This window comes from Solea solea, chromosome 17, assembly GCF_958295425.1.
Source record: "Solea solea chromosome 17, fSolSol10.1, whole genome shotgun sequence".
Classification (NCBI taxonomy): domain Eukaryota; kingdom Metazoa; phylum Chordata; class Actinopteri; order Pleuronectiformes; family Soleidae; genus Solea; species Solea solea.
In genome coordinates, this window is record NC_081150.1 from 6,783,483 (window position 1) to 6,805,481 (window position 21,999).

At 37.4% G+C, this 21,999-nt stretch overlaps 2 protein-coding genes across 3 annotated transcripts; both read right to left on the reverse strand.

The window, feature by feature from the left end:
• Window positions 1–1,239: 1,239 nt before the first annotated feature.
• Window positions 1,240–6,857, reverse strand: napbb (N-ethylmaleimide-sensitive factor attachment protein, beta b). The gene is made up of 11 exons (XM_058613139.1): window positions 6,662–6,857; window positions 5,331–5,410; window positions 5,010–5,126; window positions 4,351–4,397; window positions 3,918–3,995; window positions 3,744–3,799; window positions 2,821–2,905; window positions 2,618–2,722; window positions 2,475–2,543; window positions 2,322–2,372; window positions 1,240–1,638 (listed from the first exon to the last, which is right to left on the reverse strand). Exons 1-11 carry the CDS (start codon window positions 6,760–6,762, stop codon window positions 1,537–1,539), a joined length of 891 nt encoding a protein of 296 aa, XP_058469122.1. The 5' UTR covers window positions 6,763–6,857; the 3' UTR covers window positions 1,240–1,536.
• Window positions 6,858–8,091: 1,234 nt separating this feature from the next.
• Window positions 8,092–20,204, reverse strand: gpcpd1 (glycerophosphocholine phosphodiesterase 1). Of its 2 annotated transcripts, XM_058613478.1 has the most exons (21): window positions 20,035–20,204; window positions 19,029–19,118; window positions 18,631–18,721; window positions 18,428–18,509; window positions 17,334–17,409; window positions 16,445–16,486; window positions 16,072–16,195; window positions 15,624–15,870; window positions 15,307–15,469; window positions 15,008–15,137; window positions 14,800–14,854; window positions 14,621–14,713; window positions 14,373–14,450; window positions 13,963–14,002; window positions 13,801–13,859; window positions 13,476–13,541; window positions 13,231–13,367; window positions 12,835–12,970; window positions 11,812–11,972; window positions 11,220–11,269; window positions 9,340–9,523 (listed from the first exon to the last, which is right to left on the reverse strand). In XM_058613478.1, the coding sequence occupies exons 1-21, from the start codon at window positions 20,153–20,155 to the stop codon at window positions 9,480–9,482; spliced, it is 2,085 nt and encodes a 694-aa protein (XP_058469461.1). In that variant the 5' UTR covers window positions 20,156–20,204; the 3' UTR covers window positions 9,340–9,479. The 2 variants fall into 2 exon arrangements, with proteins under 2 accessions (XP_058469460.1, XP_058469461.1); XM_058613477.1 differs by lacking the exon at window positions 11,220–11,269 and having other exon boundaries at window positions 8,092–9,523.
• Window positions 20,205–21,999: the final 1,795 nt, after the last annotated feature.

The window sequence follows — 21,999 nt, forward strand, 5'->3', positions numbered from 1 at the left end:
AGTCATCATCACCACAAGCTTCACCGCTCTAACTAGGAAGTATGGCATCACATGAACCAGTAAATAAAATGATAAAAGCCTTTTTGGCTGTATTTGTACAGCAGATAAGTATTGGGTTTAATGAAGGTCTCAGACCTCATGTAAAACCAGTGTAGAAAATGCTTTTCAATAATATTTTTATGTATTTCACATCTTTTGTGTGTGTGACTTTATCAGTTAGGTACAAGCCGTTCCTGAGTGTTTCAGGGTCAGAGAAGGAAAGCTGTTCAGTGATGACCTTAAAAACTCATTTTAGCATTGTTGGGAAATAAATTAGTTACATAGCGCAGTTCAGCAACAGGGTTAGACTCCACAGAAACAACTCTAATATCACAATTCTATTACATGCATAAGGTCAAAGGCAGGGCAGTGTGGGATATAATACCTTTATTATTGTCCATTCGCACAAGCATACACTTCATATCCAATATTCAATGCCATTCCATCTGGAAGAAGCCGGGTACGCGGGGCAACTGACCCTTTTGTAAAAACTTTGGTCTGTCTCACTAGCGAATGTAACGCAATAACATCCTATACACAATGACATGCTTAGCGAAAGGCCAGCTGAAAGTATAACCCTTCACTGAGTAGTTCACAACACGGCACAGCACGAGATGACGAGTGACTAATGACTGCACAACAATCCCAAGATTGCTGCACTGGGAAGGAAATGAGGAGGAAGGATTTTCATGTCAGTGCTTTTCATTCAGAAGAACAGTTCACAAAGGCAAACTATAAAGTTCTGCTTTACAAAGTCAAACATTCAAAGTATTATTACATCAACAGATACTTAAGTGATCATAAATCAACCTAAAAGTAATAAATCCATGAATATGTATAGAAAAAAAGACCCAACAGGATGTGATTAGGTACAAATGAGTAACAGTCTACATTTGGTGCACGTCATTGCCCTTCATCAGGATGACTCTCCTGAAACCAGAACCTTTTTAATGGTAATGAGTTCAGAGAACAATCACTTTACTATTTTAACACAATTCAAATTAAGATAATAGTAGTTTCTTCAAAACCCATACAATGATGATCTTATGTACAACAAACGTTTAAATAATTTCAATATAATAAACTAGATTACAAAAAAACAAACCGCCTTTGACTAGGGAGGAAACGGTAATTGTACAAAACATGCAGTGCTTGTCGTCCATACTAGTGTTAGTTTCAATATACATACCGCTCTACAATACACCGCTCTGAAATCCACCGGCAGAGACTTCAGCAGAGAAAGGTATGCAGCAATCCTCTAGACAGAGGTGAGGGCGAGAAGATATACATTCTGACTAGATTCAGATATGCTCATAAGGAAAGCGAGATAGTGCTCTGAAAGCACAGCAGTGAGCAGTGGTATAATTCAAAATCATCGGCAGATGCTCCTGTCCTGATGCTATACACAGTGAGATTGTGTGTGTTTGTTTGTTTGTTAGTAAAAAGCATGCGTGATGGATTTGTCCCTCCATGCTGCGTTTCTGCCTGCACCTTCAATCATTTCAAATCCCCTTCATCTCCCTGGATGGTCTTTTTGATGCGCAGCAGGATGGTCGTGTGCCACTGATCCAGACGTGAGATTGAGTCAAACTCCTTTACCTGCAGACAGAAAAGGACAGAGGAATGAGAGGTGCTTTTGTTCACAAATTAGGATTACCATCAGAAGCTCATTGCTGTATGATTTGTTACATTCACTGCAAAATACAATAAAAACAAGTTCTTGGACTTGTTTTTATTGTATTAACATCATTATAAATTCACAGGCTTTTATTCTGATAATTCTGATAATTCACAATATAATTCATAATTCATAACTACACAAACCACAATGATTAACTTTTAATGACTTCTTTGTTATCCAGAGCAAAAAAATTAAGAAAATAGTCACATTTAACAAGCTTAAACAATCGGAAATTATGTTTTAATCATGAAAAAAGCTTCAAACCGATTAATTGATTATCAAAATAGTTGTCGATTAATTTAGTAATCGATTACTAAATTAATTTAGTAATCGATTCATCGATTAATTGTTTCAGCTCTAAAACTTCTATATTTTCAATGAAGACTCTTTCTCTCTGACTTTGAGTTAACTTTGAAACACAATCTCAGGAGTTCAGCTCGTTCTGTGCTAGTTTCACATAAACATGTAGCCTGAGGACACTGACAACATTGTTCAGATCCACTCTTCAACTTTCCTAAATACACAAGGGATCCAGCAAAACTACAACAGCTACAGCAGTGAGATTTCGAGTTTGACAAGTTTTAGTGTGTACAAGACTTACTGCCTCTGTAAAAGCTTCACTGTTCTGTTCCTCATGTGCCTCAAGAAGTCTCTGTTAAGACAGAAAAAAAGTGGGTTATTCACAAAACTGTACAGATTAAAGGGGAAAATGTGAGCCAACAGGTGCCTATGTGTTTTCTTGACATCGAGCTACCTTCAACAACTTGCATTCTCTGGAGTCTGAAAATGCCGGGAACATCTCCTCGTACTTTTCAACTGCAATCTGTGGAGACACGGTGTGTTAAAATGTCTGCCACGATTCCCCGTCCCCATCCTGAGACTGAGGAATGAACTCACCTTCGCGTTGAGCTCGTCGACAATGAAATGACAGAGCGAGGCTTTGAAGAAATACTCTTTGGCGCTGTATTTCAGCAGCGGGTTGTCCATTGTGTTAGCTCCAACCTGGATACATTCAAATCAAACCAAATGAAATAGAGAAGTCAGCATTACCGAGTCAGTCAAGTCAGGAAGCATAGCTCACAAATCCAACAAAAACCCACCTGCTCGTAGATCTCAATGGACTTCTGGTACTGCTCCAGCTGAGCACAATAAGCCCCGACCTTCAGCAGACACTTGTTGGCAGAACTACAACAACACATTTAATATCAGACAAACTGTAAAAGCCGTATTCACTGAGTACATGAGATGTGATGATCATTTTTTCCTAGAGGTTTATTTTATTTTTTTTTTACATTTAGCTCAACAGAAGGTTAGATAAAAGTAAAACTGAATTTAGACAGGGTCCAAGGAAATGACAAATGACAATGAAATCAGCCTCTATATAAACTATTGCTGATATAAAATAACAGGAAATATTAATAGTATTTTTATACATCAGTCAAGAAATTCCAGCATTTAAAACAGGGCTTGTATTACACTATGTATTACTCACTCCTTTTTCCCTTGTTTGTCAAAAAAAGTGCTGTACTATTTTCAGCCTCAGCTAATAAGCTAATGTGAATGAACATGCTATAGAAAGACTTCAGCTTAAATTGTTACAGATCTGTTATTCATGTGTGATTGGTCATGACAGCCTTGCTTTTCTCTCTTATTTGTCAAGATGTTACAAAAGACTATCGTGTACATAAATACACAGGTTGGCAGAAAAAAGTTACGTCATTCATCCCGTGTGTAACTTTCTGAAAATCAAATAGCATAAAAGTAATACAAATAAATAAAATAATGAAGCACACTTTAAAAAATATAGTTGGCAGGAAAATAAGATCACCAATGATTGTGGGTGATTAATGTCTCAGTGAAAACTTACTGGTGGTTCAGTATCCTTCAATAATTAAGGTACCAGTCCATTCTATACTGTGAGCTGTATGCGTACACCTTACTTAGAATCTGAATTTTGGTTTTCATTTCTTTTTTTTATTATATGGATAATCTTTATTCTGGTAAAAAAAAGTTGGGACAGTACCTGTTTGATTCTTCTCCTTTGTAGTAGTCTGCTGCTTGTTCATAATGTGCAATCGCCTAGACAAAGAAACCAGCAAACTCTGTCATCTTAAGTGTTTTTCAAAACAAATAGTCCTTATAATGGTCATACAAATAATTATTAATCAAAATGATCTGACAGTGTAACCGACATTACCTTTTCGATATCCACCATATCAGATTCATAGATCTCTGCGATACTGATGTGGTGTTTAGCTGCGATGGTGAATCTTCCCTGGGGGAAGAGGGAGAGGAGAGGAGTCATTACTAATCTGGTCTATTCACAGACACCTGTCAAGTAAGTCCATGACCGGACTTTGTGTCAGTGCAGAGAAATGGTGTTGTAACTCCTGACTTCATAAAAGGGTATTAGCTTTTGAAATAATTTTCATTTAAAAAAGACTAACAAGTAACCAGACAGACTACTGTAAAATATGAAAACATGATGCTACCAATATATTGAAACTGAAATGAAATAAAACGTGGAGGGAAAGGCAGAGTTTCACTTATCAAGATGATGTGTTATCCAGTTTGGTTAAGGTAAAAAGACAAGAACCCAGATGGAGTTTTTCTATGTACTAAGATCTTACCATGTCTGTATAAATATCGATGGCAGCATTTAAACACTTGATTGCCTCTTTTGGCAGCATAAAGAGAAGAGGGAACAGTTAGACATCAGTTAGAAAGGGTTAGCTGTGTCAGAACGTTGAACAGAATCTTATTAAGGATTAAGTAATTAGATGCAAATAGTGTTTTGTCAACAAACCAAAACACCTCAGCCAGCTACCCTTTCAATAGTTAAAAGGGAAAAAATACAATATCATAGCCAGAGTGTTAAACTGCCCTGGTTTCCATTCAACAATCTCAGATTTAGCCAGGGGATAGAATGTGTTTTGGTAATCAAGGAAAGTACTCAATCTAATAATAATAATAATATGACTCCTCTCAGGAGAACAAATTAATTTCCTGCCAGAGGAACATGTCTTGCTGGTACGGTTTCAGGTTCTCACTGCCGGGTGTTTTTCCAAAACAGTATTCATGTTAACACTCTAAATGAGTCAGGAATAGTTCATATAAATATTCAGGTTTACAACAAATACTGTTATACTTGTATTGTGTTTAAATGAATAACTTGTGTCCAAATGAATAATTAGTTCTGTATAACAGTTAGAATTACAGCAGAGTTTAAAATGAGATAAATGGGGTAAGTGAGTGAAGTTGGGCTTGAACAAAGGCAGTAATCTCTTACCATTTGGGTCAGATTTCTTGTAAGCATTGCCTGCATCAATGAAACTGGTGGCACTGTCATGTTTGTTCTGCAGCTGCATATGGAGACGTGCAGCCTTGCAAAAAGCACTTCCAGCAGCTACAGATGAAGGAAAAAGAAATTTTCAAGCACACATGCTTACACTTAGCTTACACTTACATTTTGGTGCACGTTTAAAAAGTGTGGCTCTTTTACAAATGAAGTACAATGCGATTACAGATCCAAAAAGCAGCACATAATCCTACAGCATCTCCTGTGCAGTTAAAATAATAAGATGTATATCAAGAAAACAGCGAATCGCACCACTCCAGTTTTTTGCCATCTTGAACATGTTGGCTGCTCTGCAGTACATCTCACATGCCTCTTCCACTTTTTGATGTCCTCTAGAAACCAAAGAAAAAATGAAAACAGTTAACAGAAGTGTTTGATATCCAATGAATTACAACTAACGGCACTATAGGGTGATGAACTCTACAGTTTCCCAAGCTTTTTGATTGCTCAGGTTGTTCCATTGCTCCAACCGATGGGACTTTATCCTTGATACAGGCATATTTCTCCCACTATTCAGGCAATGTAGATCGCCATCCCTCCATGACAAGAAGTGGACCCTCTAAACTCCAAACTATCACTGCTTGGTCAGCAAAAAATTGCCAGAATAAACCCTGCCAAGATGTAATATACACAAGAAATGTCACATATTTACAGCTGAGGGTCACCTCACTTCTTTACTTAAAAAGAGTCAAACAAAACAGTAACTGGATTTTTTTGTAATTTAAACATGTGCAAACAAAGCTTGTTCTGCTCTGGATCAGAATACACAATCTTTACAATGACAATCATTTTTAATGTAAGAATAAGGAAGCTCGAAAATAGTATTTTTATATCATTAGTCGGTATCACCAGTCAGATAAGCCAAACTCTTGTAATTGAGTTTTGTATTTGGTATTGTTGCCTCTTTTCAAATTATTTTTGTTGCATTTTATACCTAACGAGTGCCACTGTTATTAATACATTGTGTACACTGTTCATGCTCCTTATTGTGTGATGATGATAGTATAACACATATTAAAGTCTGAAAAACATGTGGGTGGGATTGTCAAAACTCTTAAGCATGATTCATATCTGTCATCATAGCAAATCTCTATAATAACATAGCTGTCATCACCTCAGTATATTCTTCTGAGTGCATGTGCTTGAGTTCATGACTCAAAATATTAGGAACAAACACACACAATAGTCTTAAAACGTAGATTATATTATGAATTAAATTCCTGAGAATTAGATAACATTAGAGATAAAACTGCCTGTTCAGCCAAGACAACTTAAAATATCAAACTGTACATTTACAGGTTGTTTTTATTGTTCCATGAATTATGCCATTCTAAGTAAATACAACGGTGAGTTTCTGCGTAGCCTCCGAGCTAGCCTTCTTATCTGCTGGCACGTTAAGAACCTTGGATGACTGCTTAGCAGAATTCGTTTTTAATTAATGACATGTGACTTGTGTCGTCTTCCACGAGTTTATTATTCGACCGTGACGTATTTCCAGGTCTCTTATAATAAAAGGAGCTAAATGTATGTTTGTCTGTGTGTAGCTAGCCGTCTGTTCCCTGGTGCAGTGCTGTCTGTCTTACCCTCCAAACATTCCTCCCAAAAAAGAGCCGGAGGACTTGACTTTTTTGTCAGCGTCGGCCATTAGCTGAATAGCTTCCTTCTCTTTCCCGGAGGTGTCCATTTGTTTTGCTGTGTTTGCACAAAATGTAAAATAAAACAGTAAATACCCGCCGAGGATTCAGCTGTGTACAGTAAGGATTACAGTCGATAGCTTTATTTCGCGTGGGCGTGCACTAGCCAGTAGCTTAGGCGAGCCCCGTGGAATCATGGGAGTTAAAGTACCGTGCGCCATAAACACAGTCGGCCTCGCGACTAAAGGAACTACAACTCCCGATGAAACGTTAAGCAAATTATTTAGTCCGTGTTACGTAATATCTGGTGTCAAGTCGCGAAAATATATTTTAACTTGACATTAAAGTGGACACGCTGTGAACTTTCTCTTGACTATAAAGACAAAATAGAATATTTTATCGCCCAAAAAATGATAAAGAAGCAACATTGTCGGTGTATGTCATTTTGTTTCTGAACATTAGAGGGCGTCACAATAACACAGCTAATTCACCATCCGTTTGCAGCAGGGTAGAACTCATCTTCAAACTTTAATTTTATAAGAAGCAGTTTCTGCGGAAAAAATGTCAACTTTTTACGTATTCATACGTTGTACTTACACTTACCCTCATGTTTTAAACGACCTATCATGGTGCTGACAATGTAGAGAGCTGACAATGCATGAAAAACACAGGTGACACTTATAAAGATAATGAACCAGTAACTAACATACAGTCCAGCAGCCATTTTTTTCAAGTATTCAAACAAGCGCCACATTTGTCTGCTACAAAGTTGACATGATGTTACATGCTATTGTCTTATAAAGATGAAATTTGAATGTAGTAGAACTGCTTGTATGAGCTGCTCTTGGGTGCATTCAATACATGATTTGACATGTTTATTTGCCATTTGTGCACAGTCTGCACACAGGAATTCTTGTAACAGTAATTCAATGAACAGTGTATGTGGTTAGTGGTTACTTTAACACACAGAACTCTCGCAAAAAAAGAATTTACTTGTTGCATAACTCATCAACATGACACATCAATGCTGGAATGAAAATGACCTCACCTGAGATTCAACAGGTACAATAATCCTCATGCCTTCTAAATGTAGACATGTGATGTCAACATAATTTGCAGCAGCCATTGTTCTAACTTAAATTGTTAAAACTTCATTGAGACAGCTGCATTTTAAGACTGTCATGGTCCTGATAACATCTTCATGTTTCAGAACCAACAACAGCTACATGTGGGTGTATTATTTGATGAAACATAAACAATTATTAGCTGGGTTGGGCGGTGTTGTTATCTGAATGGAATGTTTTGAGGAACCACACTTTGAACTTTAGAAAAATAAAGTATAATAATATCAAGTGGAATAAAATGCCAGAGAAGATAAATAAATGTGTCTATTGATTTTATTTGCATCAACATTTCCACGCTCATGTCCTCAAGTGGGGAATCAAGTATTTTGTTTCATTCATACAGATATATACAGACCTTACATGGCATAATCATTGCAGTGTGCAAGTCAGTTTTGGGTATTTTGCTGTGTTCAAAGTGCACAGTTAACAGGTTCTGCTAGAACACACAGGATTTAATAGCAAAAAGCCACAAACTCAAGAGGGCGTGCAAGAAGTGTACACTGGCCCTGAGGTAACACAAACATGACAGACTCTCTCTATAGCTATTGTTTGCCTTTGTTCTGTTTATCTGTAGACTGTACAACATGGTGGATTCACACACTCACATTTATCCCTATATCCTAAACACTTTAATATTCAAATTATTTTAAGTTTAATTTTCACAAAAAAAAATATCTCATGCAATAAAAGGCATTTGTGTTGAGAAGTGACAAGCAATCCATAAGAAGTTGTGGAAGTTGTTTTGTACAGAAATCATTGTATTCTTTTTAAGGCCATTGTATGTGTGCACTGTTAAAAGAAAACATGTCTTCTTTTCCACATATAAAATAGATAAAATAATTACAGGATGCGGTGAATCTTGTACGCCTGTAGAATGTTGTTAACAATGTTAACAGCTATTTCACCCAAAGAGTCAATAAGTAGGAGTTTAAATGTGTGGAAAGGAGGAGTTTTTGACAGTCCATCTGTGCTCTTCCAAGTGCTACAGTTTACACACTAATGCATGTCCTGTGTGTAGCATACAAACTTCACCCAGCAATGAATGTGCTATTACTGATTTTTCAAAAACAACATTTCAGGCAATGGCTACATGCACAGAAAAGATAAACCAGCAAAAACAGAAAAACAGCATAATGAAATGTCACCATAAACCAAATGACAATTTACTATGTTGTTAAAAAAAATGACACCCACAAAAAATCATAAGCATTAACTTTTTTAGCACTTTGACTATACAGAGATGAAAAATAATGGCTGATTAAATATCCACAATTCAAGTCCACTCGGAGACCTGGGAGTTCTGATATAATCCATAAACACAGAATAGGCATGACCGCTAGAATGCTTTGGCAAAACATTCAACTACAGTGCTTAAACAGAAAATATAAATAAGTGTATTTACTCTTGTGATACATAAAATATTGATGATCTGATCTCATCTGTTATTTTTTACATTAGCCATCTTGAGTTTAGGTAGTTTCGGAGTGATTACAAGGAGCTGTGCCCAGAATCAGACTCAGCACTGCCAGCGCGGGCCTTGGAGGCAATGCAGGGAGCCATGGAACAGGGGATGGAGTAGCAGGAACAGGTGCCACTCTTTAGGGTCTCCTCTGTAATTACCTCCTGCAGGGAGTGTTGCCCCTCTACTTGGAAGATATTTGGCTGCTCCCCTTGTTCCTCACAGATACTATAGGGGAAAAAAGGAAACATCCTTCAGTTATACTTGGGTATTAAGAGTGTCACTCAAAAACCAAGCTGATAGCAGAGTTTTCCTCATGCATAACATTCTGCTGACAAAAGTAAAAAAAATGCAAGTCACGAAGAACAAATATATTTACACTCAAAACTCAGAGCACACATTTCAGTCAATATGTTACACTGAACCACAATTTACACATGATTGTATAACTATCATGATAAAAATCCATTAGAGCAGTTTTACACCAAGTACCACCTGAGAAAACATTGAGCTCCTGAAGTAACACCATTATCACCACCATTAAAATACAGTGGTGTAAATCAGTCATGTAATTGTTTAAGACTTAAGACTGATACGAGTGAAATAAGAATAGTACAGTCAGGCAAGGTGCAAGAATAAAGAAATCACACAATTTTTTTAAAACTAACTAGCAAAGGGTTAGTGCAGCTCCGCGCTCCATTTCATGCACTCATGTCTTGAAAACATTCAGGCTAAAGGAAGTGACTGCACTGGTTGCCATTTGAACAGCCATCGTTATATTTCGAGCTAAATGTATGACCAAAATCTTCACCAGTCAAGTATGGAACACAGTAAGATGTTTTCATCCCCATATGGACAATGACAATAAGCCACGGAAGTGTAAAATGCATCTATCACAGGTATTCAGGCTTATGTGTAAGAGAAAAACAGTGTTGTGGAAAGGTTGGTCATGCAGTGAGCCCCTCTTGTGAGGCTGTGTACTCTCCACATTGACCTCTTTCACTTAAATTCCATAGAATGAGTTACAAGTGGTTACGTTTTTAGTCTCTAGCCATGGATGAAATAAGAGCTGGGCAAAGTTAACAACACACGTTTAACCTTACAAGAATAATTCACCAAATGAAGATAAATTGTAGAAGAGCATCCAGTGCATTCAAATGTTTAACAAAGAAAGCAAAGTGCAGTACAAGCAGCTCATACGCAAAATAGTGCAAATAATATAATAATGAAATGTCATTGTAAGAGACGTGCTGTTATATCTGAACACTTTTTTGGTGTTAATTAGCTAAAAAATCAATCTTAAATGCAGGCCTCTTTGATCAAGATTATATAAAACAAATGCAAATAGTTTTTTGGTTCATACAATAGCCAATAATATTAGCTATTGTATGAACTGTCAGTGGACAGAGTCTACTGCATTAAATAAGCCATTCAACCCACTGCTGCTTCAGTGTCAAAGTTGTACATCTCCGACAATCATAAATCATAAGATCAGAAGGGCACAGAAATGATTAACACGGCAGTTGACCAATTAAAGAACTGTGTTCCAAAAACTGATATATTACTAAAGGTGTTGGATCTAAAGTGCTGTGCAGAAGGTTTTAGGCACTTTTAGGCACGTTGAGGTCACTTTGTATAATTCAAATTAGCATATGCCCTAGAGAGTGTAAAACTAGAATTACCACCTCACAGACCGAAACTGCTGTGGTATTATTTTTGAAAGCGTCTTTGCTTCACTTTTAGTGCCTTAAACTTAAGCGCAACACTGGAAAAGAAGTCAACTGTCTTGCATCATTATCAAGGAACATTATTTTGTTCCTGCTGCATTTCAGTGGGAAGATTTGGAATTTCAGGCAATATTTGAGTGGGTCCAAAACCCAGCCATAGGTTGTAAAGTGACAGACAGGAACCAGAGAGACATTACGGAAATCTGGAGAACTTGAGTCAAAAAATGGCTCCAAACTTTCACAAATTCTGCAAAAAGAGAGGTACAGTTACAACAACCCAAAGATGACTTAAGATGTCAAAAAATTAAGTAACACTTGGAATTGATAGAGACAAGTGAGTTGTAACACAAAGATCAAAGCCCACGGTCTGATTTCTGTTCTGTGGTATATTAACGTCTAGACTCAAGTCCACACATTAATATAGAGCAAATGTCATGTTATAGTGAAAACAGAACTGAAACAGCTGAGCAAACAGTCTCTGCTAAGTGACCACACAACTTTGCTGAGACCAGGGAAAACTATTCCACCCTGCTCAATACCCAGCCTTTATTCCACAACAGCTTTTGTGCCGGTTTCAGACCCACACACAAAATGCTCGGTGGACAATCAAAACACTTTTATCAGCAGTTGCCAAGAAATTATTATGTCTTGACTACATAACCTTGAGCATAAATACCAAGGGCTTATTTTTTAACGACATACTAGCATACTTAAAGTGTAAGTGTGGACGAAAAGCCCAAACAATTATTTGATTTATAGGCACAGTCAGCATGTCACGTTTTAACCTACCTATCATAGATCAGCCCATCTATCCCCTGCTCCCTCAGCCTCCTTCTGGTTTCGTGGTCATTGTTGTCATCTCCCCAGCAAAACACCACCAGGCCTTTAGACTGGGCTTCACTAATGTAGATGAGGTTCTTAAGCAGGTCCTCGGAGTGGGCACTAATTCCCTGAAAGAGAAGCCAAGAAACTGTAGTCAGAAAAAGTAAGAAATTCAAAATGATGTTCTATTCTACTCACTCTCATGTTGCATGCACTGTAAATGTAAATGTGTGTATCCTCATCATAACACATAACAAGCAAACTTATTCATCTTCAACTGTGCTTTTGACTAAACAAGCGATGTCAAAATATACTGAGTGCAATTTTCCAGTCAACATCTGCCCTCATTGAACCCAGAGCTGGCTTCCTTAGGAACAGCTGACACAGCACCATGTTAGCTGAAATGTTTGTTATGTTGACTGCTGTGTCTACTGACATGAGCATAGTGGGTTATTTCTGTAGGTCCTTGGCTCAAGAGCATTACAGCAGCCTTTGCTTATAGAAAAGTAAAGATCCTGATATCTAGAAAACAGGAAGTTTGAAGAACTGATGCTGTTGCTTTAGCTGTTAATGTTGGAGATACTGTAGTTTCATGTGTTGACTTGTGGCCTCAAATTAGATTATCACCTGTGTGTTTGCTTAGATCAGTGTTTCCCAAACTTTCTATATAGGGATACACTTTTTAAAGGGAGCAAACTATTGTGAGACAAATGTAAATTTGGGGTCAGTGTAGATACTAATTTACAGCTATAAAAAATGTCATTTTATGCATGTCATTTAAAACGTACACCAAAACTACAAAGATTGTGGAAAATCCTGTTGTGGAAAATCCTGCAACCAAAAAAAATCCCCCACAACCCAACACACAGTCACTGAGAATCACTGGCTGGTACAATCACTTAAGTAATGGTGCTTACAAACTGTAAATCCACTGAATATGGCAATTGTTCAACAGCAGGTAGATCATGACCTTCAGCTATGAATACTCACCAAAATGTTCTCACTCTGGGCAAAACTTATGGCAAACTGAGTGGTCTGGCAGCGGATGTCCATCAGTTCAGGATACCTTTCTGAAATTCCCTGAGTAAGGAAAAGGATGGGGTACTTGTTCTGCTTTTGACGCACCCTGAGAGAAACATGAAAAGATGTTAGAAGGTGATGGAGAAATTCTTGTAAGGGTTATTTGGTTCTGGGCTATCCTGACTTTTATTCATTACTGACTTATAAAGAGCAAGAACATTTAAGGATTTTCACATCCTGCAATAAATTACTGGTGAGAAACTTATCATCTGGGTTATCTTTGTATTGTGTTTTCAGCTAGTGAAAATGACCAAAAAAGTCATATGAAACGAAAAAATGATTAAAGTAAACTGTAGTTGTGCTCACATTGTACATATATCTGGGTCAAAACTAGAGAAGACGATGCGTCTTTTGCCAGCTTCTTGCAGAATACAAGACAGAATAATATCAAGGAAGCTGTTCATGTTGAAGTAGGACGATAGTTTGCCATCCCACGAGCCGTCCTGTCAAACAAAAAACATATAGTCCATTAAATAAGAAAAGAAAGTTTAATTCCATAATTATTACGGCTCATTCAGTCATATAAATTACTGCAATCCACTACTAATCACCTTCATCTGGCAAATCCATTTAAGCTCAATGTTGAAACCCAGATTATCAGGAACAGCCTGAAAGATCTGAAAGAGTTTATGAAAAAATACTGTTAATTATTTCTATTTCAACATGACAAAATAAAGTAAAAAAAACTGATGGACACTCAAAACTGCTGAACACAAAAGAGGAGAGGTAGAGAATACCTGATGAACAACAGGTTATTTAACAGTTTATTCACAAGCAATTCACTGCAACAGAAGCAAACAGTGCCATTAAACGTTAGAATAGAATAAATAGCTCATAATAATGATTAAACAAGGTGTTTAAGTGACCATAGTTAACCTGTGAGAGTGAAGGGAAGGGCTGATGCTCATCAATTTCATCTTCATCGTCAAGCAGATCTGGACAAAAAAAAAAAAACATAACAGATTAATGTTAGTGTACATCACTCATTATCTCCCATCTGTGCAAAACAAAAAGCCTACGCTACTCATGGGTGCCTACCGTTGTGATCACTGGCCTGCATTGCAGCAACATGGGCCAGCTGTGCAACAAAGTAACACACCATTGCAAGATAAGTCAAACAAATGATCACATGACAACACTTTTGGCTAGTGACTTTACACTAGACTCCTGGTAGTTGTTGGAGATTAACCCACATTTTTAGGATTGTTAAGTAGTTCTAATCTATAGTTTGGCACTGTTCGGCATGATTCCTGTGTCGGACGTCTCTGTGACGGCACTCTGGTGCTGAAACCTAATACCTAATACCTAATATATTCCATTGGCTTTGCTGGAAGACAGATAAACATGACTGCTGCTCAACTGGTCCTTCCTGCCCATGACAAACTTCATTCTCATTTGCAACATGAACTGAAATCCGCATCGTTTCTTTCGTCATCACAGGTTGTTACCTTCAGAAGCTGCAGCTGATCAAATGTCAAGTCTTTGACTGGCACCTCGATGAGCTCCAGTGAAGTCTTGTCGTTTTTCTATAATATCATAAGCACTGTTATTTTGTAGTTTGAACAGTGACAACCATTTATTTGTGCTAAGTGTAAGGTGATAAAGTGATGAATAGGAAATAGAGAAATTTCACATTTTAGATATCTTAAGTTACTTTCACATGTTCATCTTCAAACACAACAGTCCTTGAATTTACCTTCTTGGTGGCTATGCAGCATGTCAGGTCATGGTATACAATAGGAACAGCATCCTTGGAAAGGTGAACATCAAACTCCACATAAGCTGCACCCTACATGGACACAAAAGACATTAGATCAAGGCCAAAGTTGTTTAATGTAAATGTTTAGTCATTAATTAATCTTTAGCTTGGCTTACATGCTTGGAAGCACTTTTGAATGAGGCTATTGTGTTCTCCCTGACTCTGTGGTACCTGTAAAACACAAAAGAATTTGGTTGAAAGAAAACTGATGCAACACAGGAACTGTTTGTGTACATATCATTATGTATCTGTATGAAACTGTATCTGTATATGTAACGCCTCCTATTCAGTCCTATCAAAAAAAACATTGTGGTTTTCACTCACTTGGCTGCATGTGTGCTGCCAGCTCCTCTGTGACCCACATTCAGAGCACTTCCTTTCTTCCAGTATTTGGTGAACGAGGCACTCATGTCACACAGCAGCCCCTGGATGGGCCGAATCACCAGGAAATCCACTACAACAAAGTAATAAGTCAGAAGAACACGATTGTGAGTACAGTGTATGAAATGTCAATTTCTATGCAATACAGAAAACAACAAATAAAATACTTAGCAAAATAATGGTACAGTCACCATTGCTTTGTTTTGCCTTCAGTCTGATTATTGTCAACATGAAAATCTTACCTCTCACTTTCCCGATGGTATGTCTGGCGTTTCGACTCATTATGGGAAGAGTGACTACTCCGTTGTCTTTGCCACTCTCCCGAAAAGTGGAGGAGAGAAGACAAGCTGTGCCCACATGTCCTGGATGAGTGTCTCCCTGGACAACATGCTCACTCAGATCTTCCTGTAAACATACATTTGAGATTTATTAAATACTGAAAAAATAAAACAACATAAGTCTAATTGTGCTGCCTGATTTCACCAATATTTGTAAATCAAGAATGCAATTATTTTTAAGAAAAGTGTTCAGAGGTAGTGTGTACAAGACTTATTATTACCTCAAAGAACTCAAAGGTGAGCTCTAAGTTGTCTGGATCCATGGTGTGAATACTGTACTCAGTCCACCGGGTCGGCTCCAGTGCATATCCACATTCAGGCTGCGAGTGACGCGACCTATAGCCATTGGCACTGATCATAATCATCTCCAAAGTGGTGGTCATCTTGTTCCAAGATGAAGCACTGAGTGCACCATCCTCTTCATCTTCCTCCTCCTCCTCCTCAATCCCCTCCAATGTCAGCTTGATCCTGGATGGGTGGGCAAAATAAAGTCAGTTAACAGATGCTTCCAGCTTTCTTTACCATGTTTTTTTTCCAGGGACTCTGTTACTATGGTAACAGGCAGGCAGGGTAATCGTAACACTGTAATGATGATCTCCCTAACGTTGCTTTCAAGAACAACTTTCACTGGCGTGTGTTAAACTCAATCTGGGTGTCACCCAGCCTTACCTGAAGCGGGACCTCTTGAATTTCTTCTTAGTGATGGACACCGGAGAGGTCTTTGAATAGTGCAGACGCAGGCGAATCTCTGTCTGGCATGTAAGCCAACCAGAGTCTACACATTTCACCCCATCTGTAGAGGGAGGGAGGACACATGTAGACAGCCTTTGATGACAACGCATATCCACTTTCAACTCCCAATGAATGACCAGAACAAATATAGTGCTGGTAGCAGCAGAGAGAGCAGGGGCGAGACAATTGTTTGTTCTGCGAAACAAGTGACTACAATGAACTGTTCAGCTATCCTACAGGTTTAAGTACACTGATAAGATATTTAGTCTAACAATATGTCTACCTCAAAGAGCTGTTTGACTGAACTTACTGTTAATTCCAAATTGTCCATCATCAATGTTCTGGTGTGACGCTGCAATAAAGTAAACAGATCATTAAAAATCAAATCAGAAGAATCTGTACAATAAAATAAATTAAGGACAAATTGAAACCAGAGAAAATCTGGTTTGCTCTTAATTTGATTTGCCCCAAATGTAACCATTAAAATACAATTGTTTTTAAATTTAGTATGAGTATGAGATTCTACAGGATGTTTCTGAAACTACACAGAAACCAAAAAAATACCTACAAATATTTACCTCATATTAAAAACAAATCTATGTTTTATCAGGAGGAAAGCTAGAGGAAAGGATGAAAGAAATAAAAAATAAACAACGATAGGGGAGGTTACAAAAAGCATCAAGTAGGGTGGGGCCATGGCTTGTAAATAGGTGTAAGAGAGGTCTAGACTTGTGCTGCAGCGTTTCCTTTGTGGCTATAGAATAATCTAACAATACTTGTTAGAGTAGTCCAACAACTACTGTTCCTGCATACTTCCTAAACTATTATAATTACTGTCAAGAAGAAGAAGTCTGTCATTCCTACACGTCACACAAAGCTGATCCCATCTTGTAAACAAACAAAAATAAATATGATGGAGGTAAAGAGGAAGCACTGCAGACAAGTCGGGGGGGGTGTTCATTTTAACATACATGTTGCCCAAATCAAAAAAACAAACAAACCCCAAGGTCCAATCTTAATATCCCAGAAATACCAGCCCTATTCTTAATGGAGATTGTACAAAAACTGACAATACATAGTTGCTATGGGTAATTTTTACACATAGTACTAGAGCAGAAGGGAGGGGAGAGCTATAAGGGGTTTGAGTATGACACCCTTTACCAAACCCAACCAAACTGTGCACCTTTGTTGTTCTATACCTGTGGGGCTCATCGTGCGAGGTTGATGATGGGTCTCCCACATATTGACTATCACTTGACAGGGACCACCCGCACTCTGCAAGTCCAATGTTTGGTACAATGTTAGGGTTTTCAGATCATAAACATTGAAACGACTTTTTAGTCTGGTGTCAAAGCTGTCTTTGGACCAGAGTGAGAGAAAGGATAAGAGTTGGTATAGTCACCAATCCCCAGCTAGCCACCATGGGTTGAAATCTGTAAAGTGGATTTGTTAAGTCAAAAATAAAAAATAAATAGGAACTGGGGGACATTGTTGTATAACACTGGTCTCTCCATCTGTAATAAAGTAATCATTAAAAAAGAGGGATTTATATGTATACTGTTACAGTTTTTCCCACAGACATTAGGGAAATTTCAACTACTTAAATTTAAAGTTGCAAACTTCTTTGAGGTCACGCTAGCTGTTATAATTCAATGACATGTGTCACCTCACAGGAACTTGGAGCTTCAGCTTTTTCATAAGTAGGCCTTATCAAACAAAATGAAAGTATCACAGGAGGAAGTTGGGAATTAACTCTCATGCAATGTGAGCCTCACCCTTGTAATAGACAATAATTATACACTGTTACAAGATAGTGAGTAATTCTTTCCACAGAAATTACCAACACATTATCCTAGTCTTTCTTTTCAGAGAAAGACATCTCTATACACATGAGTTTATCACAGGCTTGGAGGACTTGCAAGTTCAGATAGGAGAAAGTGGGCAGCTTGCCAGAAAACTGTTATTTAACAAATTCCCCCTGAAGCTGTGTACTACTAGAAACAACATGTCGATGTAACAACTCTTTAAAGTTAAGAGTTAAGCTTAAAAAGTAGATATAGTACTCTTTATGCACATAGTTTGCTGTTTCTCTTCTACCTGTTAATGCGCTGTGACCACCAAAAGATGTCAATTGATATTTTTGTTCAAAACATTCACAAACAAAATTGTAAATGCTCTGAATTCAAAAATGAAAACAGTATTTGTCTTTACAACAAGAAATGAACAACTATAGGAAAATAAAACTGTAATTTGTAAAGCTACTTGAGTTACACAGAGAGGAAACTCTGCTCACCTTAGACAAAAAGAAGCCTCTGAAATAGCGGTACTTGGAACTAACTCCTTTGGGCACAGTGACTGTTGTAGTCCAGGTGTTTCTGTCAGAGAATCAGCATGCACATCAATATACACATCACTAAAGTACGTATGACCAAAAAATTACATCACAGTATGTCTGGTATACAGCTACAGTATACAGTACTTTTTTTTCCAACCCACCCTTCATTACTATCAGGATGTAATATGACAGCTTTTTCATGGCTCCAGTTTCCCAATGCTTCACAGCTGCCAACAACAGCAAGCACCTCACCTAGAAATGATCAAAATGTCCTTTATTACCTGGAGTTCTCAAAAAAACATCAGAACTGAGATTTATAAACAAATTTAACAATATCTGATGTAATTTAAATAAGAACATCTGATATATTACAGTAGATGGTCTAATTAAAATGACTTGACTGAAAGGAGAACAACGATCTCACATGTGAGAAAAGACAGGGGAATATTAAGAATATTTATATTAAATTAAAGGAAAAGTTGATGGTTAAAGCTTATGCCATAAGAAATAAGCATTGACTTATAGTTGTACAATTAAGATAAAAAGGTAACAGCCATACCTGGAGAAGTTTCTCCTCTGACAACCACAGTCACCTGGCAACTCTCCATGGTTGACACAAGCACAGACAAAGATTGGCTGCAGGAACAAGCTGAAAGATGTGAACAGGTTTATACCACAACATTAAATAATATTCAAATCCGTTTTCAGATTCAATGTTATGGCTGATCCACATATGCTTACCTTATAAAAATGTTTAAAATTCATACAAAATTAGGTAGACCTATTGATCAGTTGGGCAAAGTGTAACTTGTTTTTAAAAAGTTTACAAATGTTGGTCTCAGAAACATGAAAAATGCTGCTAAGCCTCTAAAGAATCTAAAGAATGTATCCAATGGTTTATTTAACTAAGTTTTGTTGCATTTGTTGTTCAATAAATGTTTAATTAATTTAAGCATTTTTTTTGTTCCTCATTTATTGTTAAAACATTTTTGAATTGTAACTGGTGGAGAAGAAGAAAATAAGGAAAAACAGCCAAACATTAACTTTGGCTAAAATTAGTTGGCATCATTGGTATCTGCTGCACAGACAAGAAACTATATCTGTCGATAAAATAATTATATAATTTATGCTATCTACATTTTTCAAGGAAACAGAAAGACAAACTGTTTTCTATATGTGGTGCTTATCTGTTACCGTTTCAGTAAACATATTCATTTCATTTCCTTGTGCTAGTGTGTGTTTTTGTGGGTGTACTTGTTCTTCTTAGGAACCTTTTCAAACAAACAAACACAGGACGACTAGTCCTCATGGGGACCAAAACCTGGTCCTAATGAGGCAGAACCTCACTTAGCGTAGGGCTACGATTTGAATTGTATTTATTTATTTATTTTATAATTTATTTTATAAACGAACCCAGCGATAGCTGAGCAAACGTGTGTGTTGTGTACTTCTTACCTCAGTATGTGTTTTATTAGCAAGTTGTTATAGTGCAACTACAAAATAAAGTCCAAATTGGACAACACAGTGGCTAAACAGCAAGTTACTCACCGAGTAACATTACTCACCGTCTTCTTTTGGCAGTAACGGCGTGTCGGCTCCAGCTAGTCTCCACGAAGGAGAATTCACAGTGAAATCATGTGTCCATCCTGCTATCTCGCTCAGCGGCAATGGCCTAGCGTTAGCCATTGCTGCTTGCCCTGTTTATGAAACATGATGAATAGTTACCGAGAAGAACAAAAAAAGTTTAAACGACGCTGCAACTACAGTACACGAGAAATACAGCCGACAATGATATTAACCAAACAGGCACTGACATGACATCACAAAAGATCTGGCTAACATAAGTGAAAGAGGTAGCTTCCGGTGTGTATTTTCAAAATAAGACGCAATGCAGTATTTAGAACATACAGCAAATCACTCCAAGAGTGATGTGATGTGAATAACGAGCCACTGTGTAGATTTAGTTCTATTTAGCCCCACACACTCATACATTGAGAAAAGCGTTGGCACTTTGTCTTCTAACCTCACACTCCTCTTCCAGAAATGTGCTATTATTATTAATATTATCATCATTGTTATCATCATTATTATAGTTGTTATTGTTGTTATTATTATGAAGAACATAGATCCTCAGTTGTGGGTGGCCTCTCTATGTCATAGCCAAGAAGTACCTGAGCAGATAAGGCTTGCAGATTCAGTATTCACCTTAAAACCCTTCTTCTTCTACAGCTTTGCAGTTTTACAGCAGTTGACATCCAAAATGCTGCTTTCTTCTTCTGGATTTGGTCACCTGAGTGTAATTGTCATTCTTAAGCATTTAATGGCAGATGACATCTGTGATGTTGTATTGTTGTATTTGTTCCTTCTTACAGATACCAGTTGTGGCTAGACACCACTACTTAATAACTAAAAAATGTCTTCCCTTGTGTGACAGCCTTATCCTTTTATCTTGAGGTTTATTGATAGTGGTTTAATAGAGGGTTGAGAATGAAGGGAATTTCGACCCGGGGAAGCATTGCATCTCTTAGTGTACATCCTGACGAAGAAGAAAGGCAGTTCATTATGTTATGTTTTGCTGCCTTTAACTTCATACTTATCTATTTTATTATTATTTAATACATTCTTATTCTTTTCAGGTAGTTTTTCTGCCATAAAATGAATTGAAACAGCTTTAAATGCTTCAGAAACATATGTGACCACTCCTTCATAGGTTTAGCTAGAAACATCATTCAAACTTTCAGCTATTTGGTAACTTGCAATTATGACAATGTTCAAGCTCTTCTTCAGAAATAGTCTGTGTCTTCTGAGGTTGTCTATTGCAGCTGGTCCATTTTGTAGATATAGTTGTCCTTGTTTACAAAGAGTGCTTTTAATGTAACATTATGGATGCCAAATGCTGTAAAACACCACCAGCAAACCTTGCATAATAACATTTTATTTGTTGGGCTTTTACTATTTCATTTGGTTTTCAGAATTGTGTGGATTTAAAGTAACTGTTTCTGTCAGTGAGCATTGTTTTTTGGCTGTATTTTTCAAAGCACATTGTGAACCTTCTATTGTTTTATTTCAGTTAGCATACATAATATTGCATCGCTTAACTTTCCTTTACCTCTTCTGTTCCATCCCTCTTTTCCTTTCCTTTGTTCTTTTATTTGTATTGTTATACGCATGATCTCTTTGCGGTACTGGCATATACAATGTACTCAAACATTTACGACTTTTATTTTTCAAGGTGCAATTCGTCTTGCGCCAGCTTCCAACAGCTGGTTGACGAAGCTGGTTCATTCCGCCCTATTCCGGATTTGTGCTCAGCTTCGTTGCGTTCATGTGCGTTTGGAAATAAACAAAACTCATCTGAGTGCCCCTGTTCGTCCCAGAAACGGAACAATCGGACCTTTTAGAACACCGTGTTTTAAAGATGTTAGATAAATGGGTGAAAGTAAAAGTGTCGTTAAATAAGAACACGTGGCGTAATTATTAGCCACATGCAGCACATTTGTTCTTATTTTCTGCATGAGGCGTGGACGATG